This window comes from Nematolebias whitei, chromosome 1 (assembly GCF_014905685.2).
Source record: "Nematolebias whitei isolate Nwh7 chromosome 1, NemWhi1, whole genome shotgun sequence".
NCBI lineage: Eukaryota > Metazoa > Chordata > Actinopteri > Cyprinodontiformes > Rivulidae > Nematolebias > Nematolebias whitei.
Window position 1 is genome coordinate 94,186,432 of NC_056498.1, and position 22,113 is coordinate 94,208,544.

The window sequence follows — 22,113 nt, forward strand, 5'->3', positions numbered from 1 at the left end:
AAGGATTCCCGATCAAGTATTGAGTGCATAACTGAACATGATTATTTGAAGGTTGGCATTTTTTGTATTAAAAACACTTGTCTTTCATTGGTGGGATGAAATATGCAAATTTTTTGGGACAGGCATTTTGAGTTTTCATGAGCTGTATGCCATAATCATCAGTATTAAAACAATTAAAGACCTGAAATATTTCAGTTGGTGTACAATGAATCTGAAATATATGAAAGTTACATTTTTATCATTACATTATGGAAAATAATTACCTTTATCACAATATGCTAATTTTTTGAGAAGGACCTGTATATTTATATATGTATGTATATATTCATACTGTATATGTATGTATGTATATATATATATATAATGAAGTCATGAAGGCTGTCATTGTTTGCTGTTGTCTGGAATGAGAAATAAAGTACAGTATGTTATATAGCATAATTTACAGAAACTCAAGAAATGCCTTGTTTTACTTACAGTGTTCGGTTACGGCAAATAAGTAGCCCAAAGACCAATTAAACACATGTGCTCGCACGCACACACACACACACAAAAATAATTAATTGCACACATTTGAGTAAATCTAATTATTTTAATTCCTGTTTAAATGCAATTCATCCTGCCGTACATGCAGTGTCTTAACTCAGATTTTGCCAGCAAATTAAAATGTGACGCTTAATCATTAAATTATTACCATCTTTGTGTTAGATTTATTTATAATTCACATTTAAACGCTGCTTGTACCAATTAAATTAAATAAAAAGTAACACACACACATTCTCTATTACTGTCATTAACCATCTAAACAACCAGCAGCATCAGTTACCTGAGAGGCTGACGTTACATTTTCTCACTTAGAAACAGAACAAATGTAGGATATTGTAGAGACTTACTTTGCTGTTGAGCTCCTTCATCCTCCTCGTGACTCTGACATGTTTAAGTTTCATCAGCGTGTTTCTCCCGTGTCATCACTTTTGCAAACCTGCATGTTACGCTTTTTTTTAGCTTTGTGAAGCGTCAAGTGCTTCCACACTTTTGAGGACTGTTTTTGCTGCGTCGGTCATTTGTAAAATGTACTTAATTTCCTTTTAAATTGCTGCCTCTGCTTCTGCCTCATTCTGTTCAACTCGTGCTACAGAGGTATTTTTTTTTTTACTTTATTCATTTAGCCAGCATTGACAATGCTCTGCGGGTGAATAAAACTACTCCGCAACACCTTGAGAGATGCTTAATTGCGCGACAAAACAAATCAGTAATGAAATTCATTGCAAACACTTTTAATAATCAATTTTTATCGATTTTATCGATTTTATCGATTTTATCGATTCATTGTTGCAGCCCTAATAGAGATATTCATATTGGTCCATATTGCTCATCCCTACTCAGCAGCAAAAAACACATAAAGCCCCCCTTCTGCCTGTGTTCAGGATTTTAGCTCCTGATGTGATGAACAGAAGAAACAAAAGCACACCAAAGAGAACAGTTCTCACCTCTGTAAGACCTGTTCTTGTCTCCAGTCTTGTCCTGCCATCAGCACTCTGCTTGTTGTACCATAGTGGATATTCTGATGGTCTCATCTGAGCAAGAGATGAGTTCACATCTGTGCAGATGTGAACTTTTTGTTGTATTCAATAATATTTCAGAGGTGAGGAACTCTCCTGTGTTCAAGCTGGTATATGAGTAGAAAACAAAGCTTTGAGCCTGAGAGAGAACCCTGATCATAAAGTGTTTAATATCACTTAAACACACTGCATGAAAACTAATAAAAGTGGAACTCTGCAGGGTGAAGCAGCTCTTCAGGTACGACTTTATGACCACAGAGGAGCTGATGTCTGACCCATGGAAGGCAGTGGTCCTGGAAGACTGTCTGGGGATGTATGACTGGTCGCTGGTGGCCAAGTTTTTCCTGAACATCGGGGTGAGTGTGGTCACAGTTGAACATGTTGTTTACTACAGTTTTAAGTCTTTGAAATGAATATTGGGACACTGTGTGGACATCAATGGATTTTTAAAAAATTGTTAATAAAAGTCTTTTTATTGATTTAGTTTTTTTAGAACCCCAAAAAATTAAAAACATACAACAAAATCCCCTCCCACACTATACCTCCGACACCGTATCTTCTACACAGACATTCATACATTAGACAGTTCAATTCAATTCAGTTTATTTATATAGTGCCAAATCACAACCAAGTTGTCTCAGGGCACTTTAAAGGAACATTCACATACATAGAAAAGCCAATTAGTAAATTATCTAAGGAAGCCAGCAGACATGTTGAATCTTCACTTCGTTGCAGTCTCCCATCCTGAGCAAGCACAATGGCAACAGTGAAAAGGAAAAACTCCCTTTTGAAAGGAAGAAATCTCAAGCAGAACCAGGCTCAGGACAAGTGGTCATCTGCTTTGACCGACTGATTTGGTTTGAGAGGACAGAAAGGAGAGTCAAATGAACACAGAATGGTAGGTCCAGATATAAGTGTAGGTGCACCTGAAATACAAAAAACATATGTTAAGGATAGAAAAAATAATTACAAATACAAAGCAGGTTGAGCAGAGTAAGTAAAGACAGTAGCAGAGTGGAAAAAGTGTGGTCAGTTTGTCCTCCAGCAGTCTTAAGTCTATAGCAGGAGAATAGAACTCTTTATGCTACCACGTCACGCTGCTCCTCAATATGAGGATCAGAGATGCAAAATAACCAAAGTGCATAGTTATTTAAGGGGGCATTTTCATGTATTTTGTATGTGGAAATGCATAGGGGATTTCAGGGTATCTTTGTTGCGAATTTTTTCTGTTATTATTTTATTTTATTTTATTTTTTCTTTTTCACTCTTATTGTTTCTTACCTGGGTAAAATGTGTAGTATTTCCATCTTCCATAGTTTGCTATATCGTATAATTGATTTAATATTAAATGGTAGGTAAGTCAATTATTAAGGTCACATCGTGGAATGTCAGAGGGTTGAATAAAATAGTGAAGTTAAAACAGGTTTTAGGCAGGATTAAACTACTTAAATCTCAAATTATTTTTCTGCAGGAGTCACATCTGACAGATATCACTAGAGTTTAAAAAAATGGCATGGACAAGTTTTTTTCTGCCCCATTTAACTCTAAAGCTCGAGGTATTATTATTTTGATTCACAAATCAATCCCATTCAGGCTTAACCAGGAATTAATTGATCCAGCTGGGAGATATATTGCAGGGAACAATATTAGAAACCCAAATCACACTGGTCAACATTTATGGACCTAATGAAGATAAACATCCCTTTTTTAGGAGTCTTTTTCTCACCATATCTACCATGCCTGGAAAATATATAATTGGTGGTGACTGTAACTGTGTGCTAAACCCCGCTAATGATCGTTCAACTGGCATTGATACTTTTCATCTTTATGCCAGAAAAGTCTTGATACAGTTCATAGATGATCTTAACTTAATTGATGTCTGGAGGAAACTACACCCTAACAGAAAAGAATTATCATGTTATTCAAGTACTCTTGAAACATCATGACGCATTGACTACTTGTTGATTTCCATGAGTCTACTACCTCAGGTAGAAGAATGTAATTATGATAGTATAATTCTATCTGACCAAGCTCCCATCTCCTTAACTCAAGGCTTGTACGATGTCCCCCTAGATGGCGCTTCCAAACAAAATGGTTACAAGACCTCAAATTTATTGAATTTCTTGGTGATAACATTGACAAATATTTTCAGATAAATACAGATCAAACTAGTGCAAGTGTAAAATGGGAAGCTGTTAAAGCTTAGATTAGAGGTATGATCATAAACTATACAAGCTTTAAATCTAAGATTCATTTTGATGAATTAATCAATCTTGAGACTCAGATTAAAGTTTTGGAGTTGGATGTATATCAAAATGATAGTCCAGAGAAACATAAAGAGCTTTTGCTGTTGAGAACTAGGTACAGAGAGCTTTCTACTAACAAAATTGCAGCAAATCTTCTTTGGTTGAAACATTCTTATTACAACCAAGGTGACAAGGCAGGCAAAATTCTTGCATGGAGAATTTAAAACATGCAAACAGATAGAACCATAAACACAATTAAATTTGCAAATGGAAACATGGAAATAGACCCAGTTCCAATTAACTACTCCTTTAAAACATTTTATGAATCACTTTATCAAAATCAGAATATCCAGAAACCACGCCTGAATTCTTAGACCAATTAGATATCCCAACTATAAAAGATCAAGATAAGATTGAACTGAATAATCACGTAACGGTTAAGGAAATGTTAGAAGCTGTTCAGAACATGAGGAGTGGGAAAACCCCAGGACCTGATGGGGTCCCTGTTGAGATTTATAAACTATTTCCAGAAAAATTACTCCCTCCATTACTAGAAGTGTTTGAAGAGGCATATGAATCAGGAATTCTGCCACCAACTTTACGGTCTGCACTAAATTACCTTGGTTCCACAGCCTGGCAAACCACCAACAGAAAGAGGATCTTATCGCCCCCTATCATTAATGTGCTGCGATACTAAGATACTATGCAAAGTTTTGGCCAGAAGACTAGAGTTGTGCGTTCCATCCCTAATTTTTAATGATCAGAATAGTTTTATTCCTGGGCATCAGGCATTTCTTAATATACGTTCATAGAGTATTGAATATATTACATGAAAGGCGTGATGCTAAAGATAATGCAATCCTGTCACTGGGCGCCGAAAAAGCTTTTGACAGGATTGAATGGAAATATTTAATGGAAGTCTTAAGGTTTGGGATGGGAGGAAAATACCTTAAATGGGTGAAACTTTTATATACAGAACCAACAGCGGAAATGATAACGAACAATAACATATCACAAACATTTAGTCTTTACAGAGGCACGCGGCAAGGTTGCCCTTTGTCTCCTCTTTTATTTTTGTTTGCTATTGAACCCCTGGCCTTTGCCATCTGACAGCATCCAAAAATCTCTGGTGTTAAAATAAGAGAGCTGGAGCATACTATTTCGCTTTTTGCAGATGATGTCGTTATGCATCTGTCCAACTTGAATACATCCATTCCAACACTTGTTGACCTAATCAAATCTTTTGGAGCATTTTCTGGCTACAAAGTTAATAGTTCAATGTCAGTTATATTATTTTTGAATAAATATGAAAGACAAAACCCAAAAATATATACTCCCTTTTCAGGAGGGATTTACAAACCGGATTCCAAAAAAGTTGGGACACTAAACAAATTGTGAATAAAAACTGAATGCAATGATGTGGAGATGGCAAATGTCAATATTTTATTCGTAATATAACATAGATGACAGATCAAAAGTTTAATCTGAGTAAATGTAACATTTTAAAGGAAAAATATGTTGATTCAAAATTTCACAGTGTCAACAAATCCAAAAAAAGTTGGGACAAGTACCAATAAGTGGCTGGCAAAAGGAAATTGAGCCTATAACGAACAGCTGGAAGACCAATTAACACTAATTAGGTCTATTGACAACACGATTGGGTATAAAAAGAGCTTCTCAGAGTGTCGGTGTCTCTCAGAAGCCAAGATGGTAAGAGGATCACCGATTCCACCATTGTTGCGCAGACAGATAGTGCAGCAATACCAGAATGGTGTTACCCAGCGTAAAATAGCAAAGACTTTTAAGTTATCATAATCAACCGTGCATAACATCATCAAAAGATTCAGATAATCTAGAACAACTGCTGTGCGTATGGTTCAAGGCCGTAAAACTCTACTGGATGCTCGTGATCTCCGGGCCCTTAAACGTCACTGCACCTCAAACAGGAATGCCATTGTCAAGGAAATAACAGAATGGGCTCAGGAATACTTCCAGAAAGCATTGTCAGTGAACACAATCCACCGTGCCATCCGCCATTGCCAGCTGAAACTCTACAGTGCAAAGAGGAAGCCATTTCTAAGCAAGCTCCACAAGCTCAGACGTTTGCACTGGGCCAGGGGTCATTTAAAATGGAGTGTGGCAAAATGGAAGACAGTTCTGTGGTCAGATGAGTCACAATTTTTGAAGTTCTTTATGGAACATTGGGACGCCATGTCATCTGGACCAGAGAGGACAAGGATAGCCCAAGTTGTTATCAACGCTCCGTTCAGAAGCCTGCATCACTGATGGTATGGGGTTGTATGAGCACTTGTGGCATGGGCAGCTTGCATGTCTGGAAAGGCACCATTAATGCAGAGAACTATGTTCAGGTTCTAGAACAACATATGCTCCCATCTAGACGTCATCTCTTTCAGGGAAGACCCTGCATTTTTCAACACAATAATGCCAGACCACATTCTGCAGCAATCACAACATCATGGCTACGTAGGAGAAGGATCCGGGTACTGAAATGGCCAGCCTGAAGTCCAGATCTTTCACCTATAGAGAACATTTGGCGCATCATAAAGAGGAAGGTGCAACAAAGAAGGCCCAAGACAATTGAACAGAGGCCTGTATTAGACATGAATGGGAGAGCATTTCTATTTCTAAACTTGAGAAACTGGTCTCCTTTGTCCGCAGACGTCTGTTGAGTGTTGTAAGAAGAAGGGGGGGATGCCACACAGTGGTAAAAATGGACTTGTCCCTACTTTTTTGGGATTTGTTGATGCCATGAAATTTGGAAACAACAGATTTTTCCCTTAAAATTATACATTCTCTCAGTTTAAACTTTTGATCTGTGATTTGTGTTCTATTCTGAATAAAATATTAGATGTTGGCACCTCCACATCATTGCATTCAGTTTTTATTCACAATTTGTTTAGTGTCCCAACTTTTTTGGAATCCGGTTTGTACATATTTAGGAGTCAAAATAATTCCTGAAATTGAGAATATATTCTCACTTAACTATGATCCCATAGTACAGTCTACAAGTGGATCTTTGAGTTGGTGGATTTCAATGCCGATCTCTATGCTAAGCTGTATTAGTATAATAAAAATGTCAATCCTCCCTAAATTTCTTTACTTATTTCAATCTATACCTCTTCCACTTTCATTAACTTTTTTGTTAGGCTCAGGAAACTGATCACAAATTTTGTATGGAATAACAGGCGTCCAAGACTCCGGCTCTCCTTATTGTACCTTCCCTACGATAGAGGGGGGCTTCAACTACCGAACCTACAATGGTACTATTGGGCGGCACAACTGCGTACAGCTATCCTGATGCATGCTCAATAATCCAGGTAGAAAAATCCAAAAAAGTTCAATCTGGTCCTCTGGACATTGAAAAAACAAAAAACTAATTTATACTGTTTTGCTTTGTTTTGTTTTTTGTTTTTTCAATGTCCAGAGGACGAGATTGAACTTTTTTGGATGCGTACAGCTATGTTTTACTTTTGTATGTATGTATGTATGTTTTATTTATTCATTTCATTTCATCCAAACAACAAATATAATACAATTTAAAGAAAATAAAAAAGATATACAATCACCGAAATAAAATGAAAGGCAGCAGAAGAAGAATGAATTCTTATAATATCTGCCCCTTGTCCCCAAAATATATTCCAAACAAAATTACTATACAAAAGCAAGATGAATTAATAAAAAGATAAAAAATAATAATAAAAAAAAACTTAGCTAAAATATAAGATCAACTGTAAACAATTTTTATGAACTCACATTATACTTAATATTTAAAAAAAAAAATAATTTTTTTATCATCCTCTTGAATATGTACATAGTTTTGGCTTTTTTAATATCAACCTCCAGATCATTCCACAATCTAATACCCTGAGATATAGTGGATTGCATCTTCAGACTGGTGCGACACCACGGCTTCACAAACATCTCCATCCCCTTAAGATAATAATTACTTTCTCTTTTAACAAATTTCCCTTGAATGTTAGTAGGTAGTATGTTTTTGTTGGCCTCTAATCCTCCAGCATGGACCGCTATTGAATGTGCTACAGCAGGTGGTTTATCTCTTCAATCATATATTTATTCTGCTCATATAAAAAAACTCAAGAAACAGACAAAAAATCCATTTGTTAAGAATACCTTCTCTGTTTAGCACAAAGTACATGCTTATATAAAGGATGTACCTAAGCTTTTACAATTTTCACCTATATGGGGAAATGATTATTTTGCACCTGGCAGAGTTGATGGTGGATTCAAGCAATGGGCAGACAAAGGTTTAGGAAAAATAGTTGATTTATATGCATATGGTAGACTAGTGACCTTTGACCAGCTGGTTCAGAGATATTCTATCCCTAGAAAGCACTATTTTAAGTATTTACAGTTAAGAAGTTTTATAACATCACAGGTCCACAACTTAGAGGAGCTGCCCCTCTCTGAAATAGAGAAACTCACTGTAAATAATGAAGATAAACAAAGACAAACATCACTATTGTATGCTATGTTGAGATACAGATCTAAAGATACTTCACAATCAAGACTTAATGCCTGGAGAGATGACCTACGAGTAAATATTACTCAGGCTGAGTGGGAACATGTTTGCTTAAAAGCACAAATGCAGACTATTAACAACATTAAAACTGTTACAGTATAAATGGCTGTTCAGGGTATATATATAACACCTGTGAAACTTAATAAGTTTAATTCTGACATTCCTAATAACTGTCCTAAATGTAATGTTAATTTTGGCACATTGGTGCACTGCATGTGGGAATGCCCAAAGATTCAGGTATTTTGGAGGAACACAATTGATCTGATCTCAATTATAGCTGCTATAGAGGTTCCTTTTGAGGCAAAGTTCTGTATATTAGCTATCTATCTTAATGCCTTTGTACCAAGCCACAAAACAGCACCTTTGATCGACTTATGTATGCTGTAAGCTAGAAGAGTAATCGCTTTGAAATGGAAAAGTATGGCCAGTCCTACAACTGCAATGTGGCTGCGGGAAATGGCTTCTTGCCTTGCTATGGCGAAATTAACATATATGGTTAGAGGAAAGACAAGTAAATTTAAGGCAATATGGGACACCTTCATGCAATATTTGGAAAGTAAACAAGCTGAAGTGAATGAATGGAATGGAACAAAATAAAAAAGCAGCATCCAATAAGATTAATAATAATTCATACAACTCAATATATGAGTGATACTCTATCTAGGCATTAGAACTGGATGATTAAAACCTTTTTTATTTTTTTACATTTGTACATGTGTTTAATATTATGCATTTGTACCTTTTTTATTATTATTATTTTTCATTTATATATATATATATATATATATATATAATTTTTTTTTAATTAATTTTTGAAACCCTGAGTGTTAATTGTGGGTGGGGGGCGGTGTTTGTGGGTGGGAACTCTTTAATGTATGATTGAGTGTATGTCTTCTATGTTTCATATATGAAAAAACTAATAAAAAAAAAAAGAAAAGCCAATTAGTAAAGTTCTCTATCTAAGGAAGCCAGCAGACATGTTGAATCTTCACTTCGTTGCAGTCTCCCATCCTGAGCAAGCACAAAAGGAACAGTGAAAAGGAAAAACTCCCTTTTGAAACGAAGAAACCTCCAGCAGAACCAGGCTCAGGACAAGCGGTCATCTGCTTTGACCGGCTGATTTGGTTTGAGAGGACAGAAAGGAGAGGCAAATGAACACAGAATGGTAGGTCCAGATATAGGTGTAGGTGTACCTGAAATACAAAAAACACATGTTAAAGATAGAAAAATAATTACAAATACAAAACAGGTTGACCAGAGTAAGTAAAGACAATAGCAGAGTGAAAAAGTGTGCTCAGTTTGTTCTCCAGCAGTCTAAGTCTATAGCAGCATAACTAAGGGACAGCTCAGGAAATCCAAGCTGACCCTAACTATAGGATTTAGCAAAAAGGAAAGTCTTAAGCCCAGTCTTAAAACTGGATAATGTGTCAACCTTACAAACAGAAATTGGAAGTTGGTTCTACAAGAAAGGAGCCTGATAACTGAAACCTATTCCTCCCATTCTGTTCTTGGAAACACTAGGAACCGCGAGTAAACCTGCAGCCTGAGAGCAAAGTGCTCTGTTAGGGAAATATGGAACAATAAGATCTGTAATATAAGATGGAGCCAGGTGGTTGAGAGATTTGTAGGTTAGAAGTAGGCAGGCACTGACATACTTTCAATATAGATATAAATGACTGCCAAGTGTCCCAAAATCTCGCAACAGAACCCTTCAGATTATATCTAAACTTTTCCAGATGAACATGATATATGACTTCTCTTATCCCGTGCCATATGTTCATATGCCGGGGGAAGCAGACCCTTCCATCTTCATAAAACAAGTCTCCTGGCTAAAAGAGAGCCAAAAGCAATCATATTTCTCTCACACTTGCTAAAGAATGCATCCACAAGGACCACCCCAAACAATGAAATGAATGGTGACGGGTGCATAGTTTTTCCGCATATCCCAGATATAGGGGAACACCTCATCTCAGAAAAGGAGACGCCACCCCTCAAACAAACATCATTCCTGTGTTTTGTGTATCAAACTGTTAAAATAAGATTTATCTATTCTATTGGGAATGAACAAACATCATTTTACAAATATTACATCACAATAAACTTATCAGACAAATTTAGCTCACCTTAGATACAATTTTAACCACTTCACAAACACAAACAAGTCCTAAGTCTGCCTTTTAAGTTTCACTAATTTTGCTCATCAATTAAACCTTTGATTCAACATAATTTGATATTCAGTTAACTTTTGTCGTGCATAATTTTCATCATACATATCACAGATTATTATTTTTATAATAACATACATAAAAATCAACTGAATTTGTGATTATTTTGGCATATGTTTGTATGAATTGATTTGATATTCTTTAAACACGAGAAAAAAAAACACGTTCAATTTACATTAATTTGGAATAAATAGAGACTGATTTTCCTCTCCAAGAGAGAGGCTGTGCCCAAACAACAAGGGTATTTGCATACTAAATGTATATCTTATGAGCTTAACTCATAATTGATAATCAAAACATATATTTACACCTCATATCGCTACACAGAGAAATTATCAAAAACCAATTGCCACTAGATGGCACCATCTAGTGGTCCTTCCTTGTCTGTGTGCCCTAGTATGTCTTCTCATTTAATCCTGATTGGTTTCTCCTTTGTCTGGTCCCAGCTGTTTGTAATTATGTCCTGTCCTGTCTGTGTATACAAGTCTGTCTGTGAGTCTTGTCCTTTGTTGCGTCGTCGTTGGGTATAGCCTTGTCCTGTCTGATCCTGCCTTGATTCCCATCCCAATTGTGTTTTGCAAGTTTATGCTGCCACGTCAGCCCTTTTTGTTTATTGTTATTAAAGTATTTATTTTTTGTAACTCCTGCATCTGAGTCTCTGCCTGCATTTTGGGTTCACTCCTGCCCTGCCCTGTCAGAAACAGACAGTATGACGCGACCAAACCTGAATCCAGCGGGCAGAACACCTCTCGGCTTCACTCAAGTGTTCAACGAGCAGTCTTTGATGGATCCCGTGATTCGGTGTGGCAGTTTCCGGACCGAATCCGTCCCGACTCAAGAACGCTGCGGTCAGGCAGTGGAGATCTTGCCCTCCCCTCTTCTTGTTTTGGAGGAGGGAAAGGGAGGGTCCAGCTCTAGGGTAATGGCCTGACGTCCGAGCCCAGTTCCAGTGTCTCCGTGGGGGCGGAACTCGACACCTCATCCCTGCATAGAGCCACCCCTATGACTGGAACCAACCCACCTCTGTTCTAACCCATTGAAATCACCCAGATAAACCTGACTTTACGAAGTTTACTCACCTCTACTAAAAACAACCCGTACTGTATTGACACTGTGTTTTCCCTTGCCAAGAAGTTTTTATTATCCCAACCCGGTCTGACCCAGCTCCCACAGTATCAACAGCTTCTAATTGGAATAAAGACTCTGAAAACATCCACCACAGCACCAGCTCATGTCCTAGCACTAGCTCTTGTCCCCAAATCCGCAGCCAGCCCAGAACCTGCAGCCATTCCAGAACCTGTAGTCAGCCCAGAACCTACAGTCCACTCACAACCTATAGCCAGCACAGAACCTGCAATCCACTCACAACCTGTAGCCAGTCCAGAACCTGCAGTCCACCCACAACCTATAGCCAACCCAGAACCTGCAGTCCCAGAACCTCCAGAACCCGCAGTCCCAGAATCTCCAGAATCTGCAGCCCCAGACCCTCCAGAACCTGCAGCCCAAGAGCCTCCGGAACCTGCAGTCCACCCACAACCTATGGTCCCAGAACCTTCAGAACCTGCAGTCCCAGAACCTCCAGAACCTCCAGAACCTGCAGCCCCAGCGTCTTCAGAACCTGCAGCCAGCCCAGAGCTTGCAGCCAGCCCAGAGCCTGTAGCCTTCCCTGAACCTGCAGCCTGCCCTAAACCTGCAGCTTGCCCTGAACCTGCAGCCACCACGAAGCTGTTAGGGGCCCTAGACAGACTCTGCGCCTGCCTGTTCCAGGGTGGGGGGTCCAGACAGACTCTGCGCCTGCCTGTTCCAGTTTGGGGGTCCAGACGGACTCCTCTCTGGCCTGCTCCGCCGTGGGGGTCCAGATGGACTCCTTTCCTGTCTGTCCTGCCGCAGAAAATCTGGCCGCAGAAGCTCCCATCGCCGTTGACCCGTCTGTTGAGCTCCTTGGTGCCAATCCGTCTGCTGAGCTCCTCTCCACCGACCCGTCTGCTGAGTTCCTTGCCGCTGACCCGTCTGCTGAGGTCCTCGCTCCTGGTCTGTCTGCTGAAGTCCTCACTCCTGGTCCGTCTGCTGAGGTCCTCGCTCCTGGTCTGTCCGCTGGGGTCCTCGCTCCTGGTCCGTCGAGATGCTCGCTCCTGGTCCATCTGCCGAAGTCCTCGTTACTGCCCCGCCTGCTGAGGTCCTCACTCCTGGGTCCACACCTCAACCTGGAGGTTCTGAGCCTGCTGAGGGGTCCTCGCCTCAGCCTGAGGTCTTCACTTCCAGCCCACCTGAGATCTTCACTCTCATCCCGACCGCAGAAGATCCAGAGTCGATTGTAGAAGATCCTGGTCCGCCTGAGCTTTTTGCCCATGGCCCACCTGAGGTCTTCGCCCATGGGCCGCCTGAGGTCTTGACTCTCTTCCCGACCGCAGAAGATCCAGAGTCGATCGTAGAAGATCCTGGTCCGCCTGAGCTTTTTGCCCATGGCCCACCTGAGGTCTTCGCCCATGGGCCGCCTGAGGTCTTGACTCTCTTCCCGACCGCAGAAGATCCAGAGTCGGCCACAGAAGATCCTGGTTCACCTTGTCTTTCTACCCAGTGAAGTTACCACCTGAGTTATGGCTTACTCCACTGCAGCCTCTCCTCTAAGGGGTATCACGAACTAAATCTAGCACTTGGATATCACCCAGAATGACCTTAGTTTAGTTCTATTTAAGGCTGTGTTGAAGGTGACTCACCCAGATTTGTTAACGACCTCTGTCTATGAGTCACACCCTTATCTCATCCCATGACTCGCCCAACTTAGCAGCTGGAGTTGGATCATTATTCACAGGGAAAACTCATATTCTACGGTCGCTCACCTTCGGTTGTAGAACTGCAATTGTTACCGATCTGGCATTTTTTTTAGAATCTAGACATAAGATTCCAGGGTGTTGTTTAATCAGAGCCAAGAAACTTAAAAAAAAACCTTCCTTTTTGTTAGAATTGAACCAAGCTTCTCAAATCTATGAGCACGAAGTGATGAAATGATAGTCCAGAATCTTACATTTTATGCTTTGCTTTAATTAATGATTTGCAGGGGAAACAGCGTTATACAGGTCCTTCTCAAAAAATTAGCATATTGTGATAAAGGTCATTATTTTCCATAATGTAATGATAAAAATGAAACTTTCATATATTTCAGATTCATTGCACACCGACTGAAATATTTCAGGTCTTTAATTGTTTTAATACTGATGATTATGGCATACAGCTCATGAAAATCCAAAATGCCTGTCCCAAAAAATTAGCATATTTCATCCCACCAATGAAAGACAAGTGTTTTTAATACAAAAAACACCAACCTTCAAATAATCATGTTCAGTTATGCACTCAATACTTGGTTCGGAATCCTTTTGCATGAATGTTTGCTTCAATGCGGCGTGGCATGGAGGCAATCAGCCTGTGGCACTGCTGAGGTGTTATGGAGGCCCAGGATGCTTCGATAGCAGCCTTAAGCTCATCCAGAGTGTTGGGTCTTGTGTCTCTCAACTTTCTCTTCACAATATCCCACAGGTTCTCTATGGGGTTCAGGTCAGGAGAGTTGGCAGGCCAATTGAGCACAGTAATACCATGGTCAGTAAACCATTTACCAGTGGTTTTGGCACTGTGAGCAGGTGCCAGGTCATGCTGAAAAATGAAATCTTCATCTCCATAAAGCTTTTCAGCAGATGGAAGCATGAAGTGCTCCAAAATCTCCTGACAGCTAGCTGCATTGACCCTGTGCTTGATAAAACACAGTGGACCAACACCAGCATCTGACATGAAACCCCAGTGACTGTGGAAACTTGACACTGGACCTCAAGCAATGTGAATTCTGTGTCTCCTCTCTTCCTCCAGACTCTGGGACCTTGATTTCCAAAGGAAATGCAAAATTTACTGTAATCAGAGAACATAACTTTGGACCACTCAGCAGCAGTCCCAGGCGAGATGCTTCTGACGCAGTCTCTTGTTCAAAAGTGGCGTGACCTGGGGAATGCGGCACCTGTAGCCCATTTCCTGCACACACCTGTGCACGGTGGCTCTGGATGTTTCTACTCCAGACTCAGTCCACTGCTTCCGCAGGTCCCCCAAGGTCTGGAATCGGCCCTTCTCCACAATCCTCCTCAGGGTCCGGTCACCTCTTCTCGTTGTGCAGCGTTTTCTGCCACACTTTTCCCTTCCCACAGACTTCCCACTGAGGTGTCTTGATACAGCACTCTGGGAACAGCCTATTCATTCAGCAATTTCTTTCTGTGTCTTACCCTCTTGCTTGAGGGTGTCAATGATGGCCTTCTAGACAGCAGTCAGGTCAGCAGTCTTACCCATGATTGCAGTTTTGAGTAATGAACAAGGCTGGGAGTTTTTAAAAGCCTCAATAATCTTTTGCAGGTGTTTAGAGTTACGTTGTTGATTCAGATGATTAGGTTAATAGCTTGTTTAGAGAACCTTTTCATGATATGCTAATTTTTTGAGACAGGCATTTGGGGTTTTCATGAGCTGTATGCCATAATCATCAGTATTAAAACAATTAAAGACCTGAAATATTTCAGTTGGTGTGCAATGAATCTGAAATATATGAAAGTTTCATTTTTATCATTACATTATGGAAAATAATGACCTTTATCACAATATGCTAATTTTTTGAGAAGGACCTGTAGCAGAAATCCATAGTGATTATTCGGTTACATGGCAAAATCAGTAGTCAAAAGTCCACTTGTTACTTGAAAGGTGTTACTGTTGATTGTTGGTTGATGTCCAAGGGGCGAAACAGTCCAATCGTGTTGTAATTCCTTTGCTCCAATGAGCTGAACCAAAGAATTATAAATCTGTAAAGCTCTGATGAGTAAAAACAGAAAATTATAAATCCGTAAACTCCGTTGAGGAAAAATTTAAATATATTAATCCTTACTCTGTTGAGCCAAAGTAAGGTAAGTTGATTAGTATCCTGATGCATGCTCAATAATCCAGGTAGAAAAATCCAAAAAAGTTCAATCTGGTCCTCTGGATGAATGAATCCAGAGGACCAGATTGAACTTTTTTGGGTAAGTTGATTAGGTTCAGGGGAAGACTTTTGCTGCTTCGAGACCCCAGAGAACACTCAGGAACCCAAGATCGTTACTGGACTCGATGAACCGTCAGCCGGCATCTCGAGTTAACCTCGTGTTCCCAGAATCCTCCGGAATGAAATCTCAAAAATTAAGTTTAGTTGAAAAAATAAAAAAATAAAAAAAGTCAAAGATTAAGTTTAGTTGGAAAAATAATTTAAAGAAAGTCAAAAAATTAAGTTTAGTTGGGGAAAAAAAGTCAAAAATTAAGTTTAGTTGGTAAAATAAAAAAATAAAAAAGTCAAAATTTAAAGTGTGTTCAAAAACTCACATCAAAAAAAGGAGAAAAATCAAAAAATACAAAGGTATCTTCAAAATCCCATAATGCAGCAAAAATGGGGAAACGCTCCTAAAATGTATTAATTAAGACTTTAAAAATACCAAATTTAATATAACGTGTAAATCCCAATAACTCAAAATGTCAAGAGTCCTAACATTCTACTGGTGTATATAGCTATAAGCAATTTTAATTATTTAATTTTATTTTAGGACAGCTATTAGTATGTGTCATACCATCTCTTCTCGAAGACCCCTTGTCAAAGGGGATCCTTGACTGATGAAGCTGGCGACAATCATCCCTCAGTTGCTTTTGAAGAATGTTTCGTACTGCATTCAATAAAATCCAATCTTGGAAACTTGAGTTGGCTTTCAGGTCCGGGCTGAGCTGAGAAAAATTATTTTCCTCTTCGGATCTTCATGTTCCCTTTAGTTACTGAATGCGTCAATGAACTGTCCTTTAAAACTCTCCAAGTGCTTCAGCCCCGATTGTTAATGCTGAGCCTTTTTATACATTTGTCTGCTTATTACGTAATTTCTGCATAGCAACAGTCCTGGAAACGGACTATTCTACAACGTCAGATCACATGTTCAACGTCACTGTCATTGCTAAAATTATCTTTGACTGCCACTAGGTCTGTCTTCCCGTTTTTCTGCAGAGAGCTTCCTCTTTTTCTGAGAGAGCTTCTTCACTTAAGGTAACTTGTTCCAGTTTTCTGTAGATAACTTCCTCTTTTTCTACAGATAACTTCCTCCTTTTCCTCCTACTGGCCTGGCCATCTGTTCAGACGTCTACTTCTTGTGGTGGCTTGACACACGAATATTAAGCTGTTAACTTGACCTTTTGACCATCGATTCTCTTCACTTTTTAGTCAGTACTTATTCATTTATTCTTAATCATTTAAAGTTAATTCGCTTTCAATATAAGATTTCCCAATAATCTCTTAATTTAAGCTCTATAATGTCTTCAACATTAATTGATTAAGTCTTAATTCATAAGATTTCACACTCTTAAAACATAGTATATTAGAAAGACTTTACACACTGTTACATACTATTATATTGATTTGTTTCAGTAAATAAACCTTTCTTGCTTTTTCAAAAGTTTTAGTAAATAAACCTTTCTTGCTTTTTCAGAACACATACTCGGGTATCTGTGGTTTGTACTGCTCTTAACCTTCTTTTAGGTCATGAGAACTGACTTCATACCTCACCTGTAATGCACATCACTTGACAACCTGAGTTCTTTGCCCCTGGCCCACCTGAGATCCTCATCCCTGGCTCGCCTAAAGTCTTCGTCCCTGGTCCGCTTGAGTTCTTCGCCTTTGGCCCGCCTGAGTTCTTCGCCCCTGGCCCGCCTGAGGTCTTCATCCCTGGCCCACCTGAGGTCTTCATCCCTGGCCCGCCTAAGGTCTTCATCCCTGGCCCGCCTGAGGTCTTTGTCCCTGGCCTGCCTGAGGTCTTCGCTCCCGGCCCGACCGCAGAAGATCCTGGTCCGCCGGAGGTCTTCGTCCCTGGTCCACCAGAGGTCTTCGTCCCTGGTCCGCCTGATGAGGTCTTCGCTCCCAGGTCCACACCTTGTCCAGATTCCAAGACCCACCCAAGCTCTACGTCCCATCCAGGCCGCCCGCCTGGTCTGCTCCGGTGTCTGGTACGGCTCTCCAGTCGCCCGCCTGGTCTGCTCCAGCAATGTGGACGACTCTCTGGTCACCCACCTGGTCTTCTCCGACGTCATGGATGACTCGCTGGTCGCCCACATGGTCTGCTCCGGTATCATGGACGACTCGCCAGCCGCCCGCCTGGTCTGCACCAGCATGATGGACGACCCTCCGGCTACCCGTTTGACCTGCTCCTGCCAGAACGGCCTCCCGCCCACCTGTCTGACCTATCTGAACGACGACCTCTCGACCGCCTGCCCGACCGGCCCTGGTCTGATGAATGGTCTCCCGGCCACCAGTCTGTCCTGTTCCTGCCTGAAGAATGGCCTGACCTGTCTCCGCTTGAATGGTCTGTTGGACGACCTCTTGACTGCCTGCCCGACTGGCCCTGACCTGATGAATGGTCTCCAGGCCGCCCGTCTGACCTGCTCCTGCCCGAAAGGCCTCCCGGACCCCTGTCTGACCTGTTCCTGTCTGTACGGCCTGTTGGACTACCTCTCGGCCGCCTGCCGGACCGGCCCTGGCCTGATGATTGGTCTCCAGGCCGCTTGTCTGACCTGCTCCTGCCCGAACGACCTCCCGGCCACCTGTCTGACCCGTTCCGGTCTGATGGACAGCCTCTCGGTCGCCTGCCGGAACCATGATCTTACTAGGGACGGTCTCCTGACCGCCCAGACATTTTTGTGTTCCCCTGTTCATGTTTAGTATGGTTCCAGGTTTTGGGTTATCAGTATTTCGTCCTCATGTTTTCCTCGGGCCCTCCATCCTTACAGTTCCTCCCTCCTTCCGCTCAAGTCTTTTGGGTTGAGACTCTTTGGAGATGTCAGGGCGTCCTTTGTGGGTTACTGTAAGGATGGCACCATCTAGTGGGCCTTCCTTGTCTGTGTACCCTATTGTGTCTCCTCATTTAATTCTGATTGGTTTCTCCTTTGTCTGGTCCCAGCTGTTTGTAATTATCTGCTGTCCTGTCTGTGTATATAAGTCTGTCTGTGAGTCTTGTCCTTTGTCACCTCTTCATTGGGTATAACCTTGTCCTGTCTGATCCTGCCTTTATTCCCATCCCAATTCTGTTTTGCGAGTTTATGCTGCCACGTCAGCCCTTTTTATTTATTATTATTAAAGTATTTATTGTTTGTAACTCCTGCATCTGAGTCTCTGCCTGAATATTGGGTTCACTCCTGCCCTGCCCTGTCAGAAACCCTGACAAATAGCCTCACAGCTTTGGACAAGTCTAGAATGTGTGTAAGAGTGTAGTTGGAGTTTGTTTACAGTGGTTACATGCAGGATCCAGGTCAGTTTTAATCTTGGATAATTTGTCTTTGGACCAATACAGATAGTGCACCACCTTGAATTAAATTACAGCATGTCTCAGACAGACTGAGGATGAATAAATGTTCTGAATTATCTTTCACCAGACTGAGTCTGCTATGGATTCCTCCAAGTTTGTTTCCCATTTCAGTTTAAGAGAGTCTAAACTGGTCTCATGGTATGAACTGAGCAGTGTATAGATCTTCCTGAGGGTAGGGCTGAGTACCGAACTTCGGTTCTTTTATGGTACCGTCCAAATTGCTTCAGTAGTACTAAGTAGCAAAGTATGCCTCATCTTTCAGTGCTAAGTTTTAGGAGCTCTGTATGAAAAGAATTGTGTGCAAAATAATTTTACAAAGAGAAATGTTGTTGACCAACCATGGATGACAAAAGGGTTGAGAAATGCTTGTAAAAAAAAAAAAGGATTATTTGTATACATGTTTTTTGAAATTGAGAACACAAGAGGCCCAAGAGAAATATAAGAAGTATAAAAATAAATTAGTAGGGGTTATAAGGAAACACAAGAAGGAATATTATAGTGATTTATTAAATAAAAGTAATGGTGATATGAAAGCAACATGGCAAGTAATAAATAGTGTTCTGAAAAGTCATAAAGCAAAAACAGGTATTTCACAATAGTTTTTGAAGGATGATGATGAAATCCAATGACATTGTTGAAGCACTGGATGCTAAGGATTATTATGCTGCACTTTCCTTAGACCTTTCTAAAGCTTTGACACTGTGGACCATGACATCTTATGTCATGAGCTCTCAGAAATCGTTTTCTCAAAACACACCATTTGTTGGTTCTCTATCTTTCAGATCGGAGGCAATGTGTTCAACATAATGGTACTTCCTCCAGTTATTTAACAGTCAACAATGGTGTACCACAAGGCTCAGTCTTAGGACCCACCCTCTTTACATTCTATATAGGTAATGGAGGTCAGAGCATCCCTTATACAGTGGGGAGAACAAGTATTTGATACACTGTTGATTTTTCAGGTTTTCCCACTTGCAAAGCTTGTAGATGACTGTAATTTTTATCATAGGTACTCTTCAACTGTGAGTGATGGAATCTAAAACAAAAATCCAGAAAAATGCAATGTATGATTTTTAAATAATTAATTTCCATTTTATTGTATGAAATAAGTATTTGATACACCAGAAAAATGAAACTTAATATTTGGTACAGGAACCTTTGTTTGCAATTACAGAGATCAGACGTTTCCTGTAGTTCTTGACCAGGTTTGCACACACTGCAGCAGGGATTTTGACCCACTCCTCCATACAGATCTCCTCCAGAGCCTTCAGGTTTCGGGGCTGTCGCTGGGCCACACGGACTTTAAGCTCCCTCCAAAGATTTTCTATGGGATTCAGGTCTGGAGACTGGCTAGGCCACTCCAGGACCTTAAGATGTTTCCTACGGAGCCACTCTTTAGTTGCCCTGGCTGTGTGTTTTGGGTCGTTATCATGCTGGAAGACCCAGCCACGACCCCATCTTCAGTGCTCTTACAGAGGGAAGGAGGTTGTTGGCCAAAATCTCACGATACATGGCCCCATCCATCCTTCCCACTATATGGTGCAGTCATCCTGTCCCCTTTGCAGAAAAGCATCCCCAAAGAATGATGTTTCCACCGCCATGCTTCACGGTTGGGATGGTGTTCTTGGGGTTGTACTCATCATTCTTCTTCCTCCAAACATGACGAGTGGAGTTTAAACCAAAAAGTTCTATTTTTGTCTCATCAGACCACATGACCTTCTCCCATTCCTCCTCTGGATCATTCAGATGGTCATTTGCAAACTTCAGACGGGCTTTGACATGCGTTGGCTTGAGGAAGGGCACCTTGCGTGCACTGCAGGATTTTAATCCTTGATGGCGTAGAGTGTTACTGATTGTTTTCTTTGAGACTGTGGTCCCAGCTCTATTCAGGTCATTGACCAGGTCCTGCCGTGTAGTTCTGGGCTCATTCCTCACCTTCCTCAAGATCAATGATGCTCCAGGAGGTGAGATCTTGCATGGCGCCCCAGACCGAGGGAGATTTTCCGTTATTTTGTATTTCTTCCATTTTCTAATAATTGCACCAACTGTTGTTGCCTTCTCACCAAGCTGCTTGCCTATTGTCCTGTAGCCCATCCCAGCCTTGTGCAGGTCTACAATTTTATCCCTGATGTCCTTACACAGCTCTCTGGTCTTGGGTATTGTGGAGATGCTGGAGTCTGATTGATTGAGTGTGTGGACAGGTGTCTTTTATACAGGTCACGAGTCCAAACAGGTGCAGTTAATACAGGTAATGAGTGGAGAACAGGAGGGCTTCTTAAAGAAGAACTAACATGTCTGTGAGAGCCAAAATTCTTACTGGTTGATAGATGATCAAATACTTATTTCACACAATAAAATGGAAATTAATTATTTAAAAATCATACATTGTATTTTTCTGGATTTTTGTTTTAGATTCCATCACTCACAGTTGAAGAGTACCTATGATAAAAATGACAGTCATCTACAAGCTTTGCAAGTGGGAAAACCTGAAAAATCAACAGTGTATCAAATACTTGTTCTCCCCACTGTACATCTTTACATTTCCATGTTGATGATACAGTTGTTTATTGTCGACGTAAAACAGTTGCTAAAGTTTTCCAGCTTTTGCAATCTGCTTTTGACATCATCCAGTCAGATTTGTTCAGTCTCAAACTTGTCCTACACGCTGACAAAACCAAAGGGATGCTTTTTTCAAAGTCAGTTCCATTGTGTCCTTATTGAGTTTGTCAATTCCTACAAATATTTGGGTATCTTCGTCGATTCGCATCTCTCTTTTAAGCTCCACGTGGAAAACTTAGTAAGGAAACTGAAAGTTAAATTAGGTTTCTTTTTCAGAAATAGATCCTGTCTAACTATGAATGCTAGGAAACGCCTTGTGACTGCGACGTTGCTTCCCTCCATGACTATGGTGACATTATTTACATGAATGCCCCTACAAGTACCCTGCTGATGTTGGATTCTGCCTATCATGGTGCGCTAAGATTCATATCTGGCAGTAACTACTGTACCCATCATTGCACCCTGTATTCAATGGTTAACTCGACATCATTAACTTCACGCAGACTCTCTCACTGGTACATTTTCATCTTTAATAGGCTCTGTGCACATGCGTCCTGAATCACTTCCCCTTTGACC

The 22,113-nt window shown here is 40.7% G+C and overlaps 1 protein-coding gene across 1 annotated transcript in view; it reads left to right on the plus strand.

The window, feature by feature from the left end:
* acox3 (acyl-CoA oxidase 3, pristanoyl) overlaps positions 1 to 22,113 on the plus strand; it is a gene marked incomplete in the record, with an annotated part of 494,152 nt that overhangs the window by 94,783 nt on the left and 377,256 nt on the right. The window contains 1 exon segment of the mRNA XM_037681288.1: positions 1,780 to 1,915. Coding sequence (XP_037537216.1) covers positions 1,780 to 1,915 — 136 coding nt within the window.